This window comes from Anolis carolinensis, chromosome 2 (assembly GCF_035594765.1).
Source record: "Anolis carolinensis isolate JA03-04 chromosome 2, rAnoCar3.1.pri, whole genome shotgun sequence".
Taxonomy (NCBI): domain Eukaryota; kingdom Metazoa; phylum Chordata; class Lepidosauria; order Squamata; family Dactyloidae; genus Anolis; species Anolis carolinensis.
In genome coordinates this window covers 216976364-216982652 of record NC_085842.1, presented here as the reverse complement: position 1 = coordinate 216982652, position 6289 = coordinate 216976364, and the positions used below count along the sequence as shown (strand labels likewise).

Sequence of the window (6289 nt, the reverse complement as noted above, 5' to 3'; positions counted from 1 at the left end):
TGAAGTCATTCCCAACTTAAAATGATCCCAAGGCAAGTCTATCATGCAATTTCTTTTGAAAGGTTTTTTCTGAGAGAATTTGCCATGACCTTCTTAAGAGTGTGACTCGGCCAAGGTCAGCCAGTGAGTGTCCATGGCTGAGCAGGGATTTGAACCCTGATCTCTCAGAGCCCTAATCCAACAAAAGATGGATATGTAAAAGAGTACATAATGAGGTGAGGCCAAAATTTGGAAAATAATGTACCAATGGATGTATGGAGAACCAAAAATACGGAATACTTCTTCAATATATGATAACAGCTACAAGACTAATGCCTACCCAAATTTGGAAGAAAAAAAAAGAACCCTTGCTGATTTAAGAATGGATTGTTAAGACTTCTCTCAGGTTTCCAAGTTGATGCTGCTTTTGAAAGATTTTGAAATTATAATATCTGAAAGTCTGGAAACAATTTATGAACATTTTGAGCAATATGAAATCTAATCATAAGAAATATGATCTATGGTTCTGGTAATTATAAAATTTACTCAGAGCTAACATGGTAGATTAATATATTTTATTATGTTTTTCTTTTTCATTACATTTAGACTAGGGGGTCAGAGCTTTTTGTGTTTTAATTAGTGATTAATTAGGTTGTTTTACTGTAATTACTTAGCATTATAATAGAGAAATGTGTTAGTTTTAGTTTAGTGTAGGTTTGACTATAAAATCATATCATATGTATAGTTTCCCTTTTTTCTTTCTGAATATTAACGATTCTGTTGTGAATTAGTTTATATTAAAATAAATAAATATGAAATCTTAAAAAAAGGAATGCCAGATAAAGTGACTGTAATGACACACTGAACTCTGTGCTAAAATATAATTCTCCGTTTAAAAAAACAAACCGGTTGCAACATAAGTGTGAAAAGATTGTTGAAAATGTTAGAGTATTGCTGAGAAACAGGAAGTTTTGATTCTAGACGAGCAATTTCTAGGGACAGCAGATCCAACAGCAGATCCAAGAGCTGAAATCAAATCTGTTGGTAATAAATGATCTGAGAGGAATCCAAAAATGGATTCCAAAAAACACATCTGAATGAAATTTCCATAAATAGGGTCTCAATGACAGAGAATACTACTTTGAATAGCCTTCATCAAAATCAAATCCGTCTAATAGGCACTCTGAAGATAATCTGAAAATGGACTTACATATATCTGAATGAAATTTCCATAAATAGGACCACAACTACAAACAATGATACTACTTTGAATAGCCTTCATCGCTCAATGATACCTCATGCTTCCTGGAATTTTGGACAGAATCTCAATTACTGATTGTCCAAAATCTATTCAATAACCCATGTAAATTGTAAACCAGGAAATAAGAATGTAATAATAATAACAAAAAAAAAACAACCCAACAACAATACCCAACCATTCATTTTCCAAATCATTATAGTCCGAGCCAATTGTATGATTGTGACTGCTGGGATTGACTAGCTTAGTGTTATATGTTTTCTAGAAATCCATCAATTATAGACATAATTGTATGATTTTAATCTTCTTTGACATAATTCTGCCCATGTTTGCTTAGTCCCTTTTTATGCTCTTTTAATATATCCTCAATTTTTCTTTGTATCACCTGATTGTTTCTCTTTATTCATCACTGAATGATAAAATTGCCTCTTGTGACTGCCTTCCTTGTATCCCATAAAATAAATTCTTCAGATGTTACTTCATTTTCTCTATGGCTTGTTTACTAAAGAGCAGTGTTTCATTTAGTCTCCTGATTGTATGATCTGGGACAGTTCCAGACAATGTAAGTCCAATTAGGTTTTTAAAACCTGATTGAACTAAGTTCTCATACACCCCAATGCTTTTCGGGGTGGGGGGTTGGTGGGTGGGGTGTCCAGGACACAAATGATAACCCCTTAAAATCCTTAAAAACAGGGAAATAACTCACGCAGCAGCCATTTTCCTTTCTCCTGAGGTCTTCTGGCTTGCACGAATGATATATGTACAAAAGGGGGAAAGAGGAAAATCGTTCATGGCAACCATTTCTGTAGGCACATTATTTATTATTATTTACAGTATTTATATTCCGCCCTTCTCACCCCGAAGGGGCCTCAGGGCTGATCACATTATACACACATAGGGCAAACATTCAATGCCCATAAACACATCAAACAGAGACCGAGACAGACAGACGCAGAGGCAATGTAACCTTCTCCTGAGGGGATGTTCGATTCTGGCCACAGGGGGGAGCAGCTGCTTCATCATCCACTCTGATGGCACTTCCTCATTCCAAGTTGTAAATTAGTTAAACTTGCCTCCCCACTTTTATAAGTGGTACCTTATTTCCTACTTGATAGATGCAACTATCTTTCGGGTTGCTAGGTCAGCAACGAGCAGGGGCTATTTTTTATTTTTAATTGACAGGTGCTCACTCCGCCACGGGCTGGCCTCGAACTCATGGTCAGAGTGATTTATTGCAGCTTCTCAACAGCCTGCGCCACAGCCCGGCACATCACTGGTACAAGCCAGAAGAGCTCAGGAGAAGGGGAAGTGACTGGTATGTGAGTTATTTCCTGGTTTTTAAGGCTTTGTAGGGGGTTTGAGAGGGAGTAGGGACTGTCTTGGGTTTCTTAGGCTCCAGCAGCCCCAAAATCCCAAGATAGCTGTATGGATTGGGATTGGAAGCATGCAACGTGTTACCCGGGCCCAATCCACACAGCTCCCACAACTGGAAAGATGTAGTTCTTTTGAAAGACCCACGTCTTTTCAGCTGACAAATTACCACGTGACAAAGAACAATTTTCCTCCTTTGTGCACTTGCTTTTCTGTGGGGTGTCAACTGGATGCTCCTCTTAAAGAAGCAGAGGCTTCTGCTTCTAAGGGGCTGTCTGGATGTGCCCCTGTACTTTTTATTGCTTGACCCCAACTTGTAATTCTATATATTCTATAGGTGATCACTTATGGCCAAGTATGGTCTCTTCCAAGGATCTTATTTTTATCATGAGAGATGAAGGTTGCAGGCTTTGCTAACTTTGCAAAGTGGCTGGCAATTAAACATTGGGGAAGGCCAAAAGCAGCAGGAACAGGAGGAGCAGCAGGAGTAGGGACTAGTTGAGGTCAGAGTGGCAAGGACTGGTAAAGGATGCTTTAAGAGTTAGGAAAGGGGAGTAACTATAGAGACGGTGTTCTCTTCTGTTTCTGGTTGAATAGCGAGGAAGAAAATATTCCCCCAGGAGAAATGTTGTTTTGATTTTTTTTAATGAGATAGCAATTTATCTCTTCCAGAGGTGTAGCAGGCCTTGCATTTGACACATGGGCACTATGGAAATCATTGCAGTCTCCTCCATTTCCTACTCTGAAAAGCAATGCCTTCTCAACTACCTTGCTCAAAAAGAGAAGGTTAAACACTGATGTGTAGTCATTAAGGTCCAAGGGATCTGGTGGGACGTTTTCAGCAATGGTCTACTGCTTCTTTTATACAGGATAGTAAATTCTCTTCCCTAGCGTAATCATACAGTAAAAGGGCTGGGTCTGTACACTATAAATAATGTTCATATATTGGATGAGTGCTGCACAATGCATAGGATGCACCCTGGCATAAAAAGGGACATCAATGTGCTATGATAGTGCATTCCTTCTGTATATTTTCTAAATCAATGTTTGCTTTTCTCCCTTATTTTTGCATTTCTTGGTTGGTGATATTACAGTTCTCATTGCAGTCTAGATTGACTTCAGTTGATCTGTGCTTAAAATTACTGTAGTGGCAACAGCACGTAATGTTAATGTGTAGTTTCTTTAGTTCATTTCACTATGTTTTGATATTAAGCGAAGCGTTTCACACAAAGAATAAAATACTAAATCCTTATCTTAAATCTTTTAGACAATTGGGGGGGAAGGAAACCAGATAATTAACTAAATCAATTCATTTAAGTCCATTTTACTTTAAGCTGAATGATATAAGTCTATAACTGAAGTCTACATGGAAAAATAATTATATCAGGTCAGCCACATGATACCCTGGTACATGATTTGCATTCAAATCTGTAGCATGATCGTATTGTTTTAAATGAACCAAACAGCAGTGTTCTCTAACAGACATCAAGGCAGAATCCTAGAGAATTATAACTTGATGGTTCCTTTCAATTGATTTCCCAGAAAGTAGCAGTCATGACTAGCGACAATATAGTTAAAGTTGATTTCCCTGTTTGGATCATTTTTGGAACTCTGTCTCTTATTGGTATTTTGGGAAATGGATTCATCATGGCTGTGAACGGACTTCAGTGGCTTCAAAACAGAAAGATAATCCTTTGTGATTTTCTCCTGACCAGCGCAAGTACCTACAGATTTATCATGCAGTTGACTCTTCTGCTATACAACATCTTTTACTACATCCCAGAGAATATTCACTGTATTTACAGAATTGATCTTCTGTTCTTTTCCTGGATGTTTTCTAATATGATCAGCTACTGGTGTGCCACATGGCTCAGTGTTTTCTACTGTGTGAAAGTCGCCAACTTTGCCAACCCCCTCTTCCTCTGGCTGAAAACAAGGATCAATATGCTTGTACCCAGGCTGCTTGGATTGTCCATAGCAGTTTTCACAGTCTCTTGTCTTCCTTCAATTGTTGATTATTTTGGACAAACAAAGTGGGACAATCTGACAGAAATCTTGCAAGAGAATACCAGCCAAAGAAACATTTGTGACATTCCTCACATGACTTTTCTTCCCATTCAACTTTCATTTTATGTCATAAATTTGTGCCTAAGCACAATTGCAATCATTCTTTTGCTTGCCTCTCTGTGCAAACACAGAAGAAATCTCAAGAAAAGTGGTGTTGGTGTTAAGGACCTCAGCACTCAGGTCCACATTAAAGTCATGACATTTTTGTTGCTCTGGCTCTTCCTCTACTTTTTAGATTTCATTGGTATGATAATTTATACTAACAACACTGTTAAAACAATAAAATTGGAAGGGGTGCTTATTGACATCTTGATGTCTGCATTTTCTTCCGCTCATCCCATTATATTAATATTAACCAATCCTAAACTGAAAGAAATGTCTGCTTGCATCATTAAAAAAATGTATGCTCGTGTCATAAACATCAGATGTAGCACTTTATAACATGAAAAAGGCAGCAGAAAACCAACCTTTATCTATACGAGAGATGGGAGAGAGAAGCCCTTCAAGTTTCCCCATTAACAGTAATGTTTTTCTTAATGCACATGCACTACTGCCATTAACAAAGTACGAGTGTTGAATGAAAGGTAATGCCTCCACCTTCGTTACTTGGGTTTGGATGGGAATATTTTAATAAATCAAACGCAGAAATAATCCTTAGAATGTGCTCTTTTACTACCACTATTCACTTTTCCACATAATCACCAGACAATTGGATACACATCTGCCAACGATGAACAAGTTTTCTGAAGCATTCACGGAAAAAGATGACACTCTGTTTCCGCAACCAGTGTCTCACAGTACCCATCGTGCACAGATCTTCCAATAGCGTTACAAACAAAGCATTAATGTGACTCACACGTTCTTGTGAAATGCTGATTATGCTTGAAATTTCTCTCTGAGTGATACAATGATTGTCCTGAATCAATCTGTCAATCTTTTGCTTGTGTAACTCGGTGGTCACTGTCACAGGATATCCAATTCTTTGTTTGTCACGCAAGTCAGATGTTCCCACCTCAACATCTTTAAACTTACTCGCCCAACAATGCACAGTACTCACATCAACACAGTCACCATAAACAGCTTGCATTCTCTGATGAATCTCCTTTGGGGTGACACCTTCTGCTGTCAAGAATTCAATGACTGCACGTTGCTTAATTCGCATTGACCAACTGTCTTCACAGGGTTCCATATTTTGCACTTTAACAACACAACCGTTCAATGCTAAGGCTTCCCGCCAAATGGAACTGTAGAGGAGAGTTTACTGAAGAAGCCAGTATCTGCCGCATACCAGTACTGCCATCTGTTGAGAAGTTACGAAGATGGGGGCATTACTTTTCATTCAACCCTCGTAGTTACAAAGATTTGGCAGCTTCAGAAAGTTTCAAACTTTTTGCCTTCAATATTCGGAAATTACTTTAGAAACAAAGCACCAGCGCCCCTTACTTTTGAACAGAGTTTAGAACCAATTTTTTTGTGGATCGCACATGCCTAGTGTCCATGGCTGATCGGGGATTTGAGACTTGGTCTTCCAGAGCTCTAATCCAACAAAAGATGGATATGTAAAAAGGTGCATAATGAGATAGGGTCTAAATTTGGAACATAATGTAGAAATGG

At 38.2% G+C, this 6289-nt stretch overlaps 1 protein-coding gene across 1 annotated transcript; it reads left to right on the top strand.

The window, feature by feature from the left end:
* Positions 1-1889: 1889 nt before the first annotated feature.
* LOC103280396 (taste receptor type 2 member 41-like) lies at positions 1890-5875 on the top strand. The gene has a single exon (XM_016996898.2). The coding sequence runs from the start codon at positions 4163-4165 to the stop codon at positions 5114-5116; it is 954 nt and encodes a 317-aa protein (XP_016852387.2). The 5' UTR covers positions 1890-4162; the 3' UTR covers positions 5117-5875.
* The last annotated feature ends 414 nt before the right edge of the window (positions 5876-6289 follow it).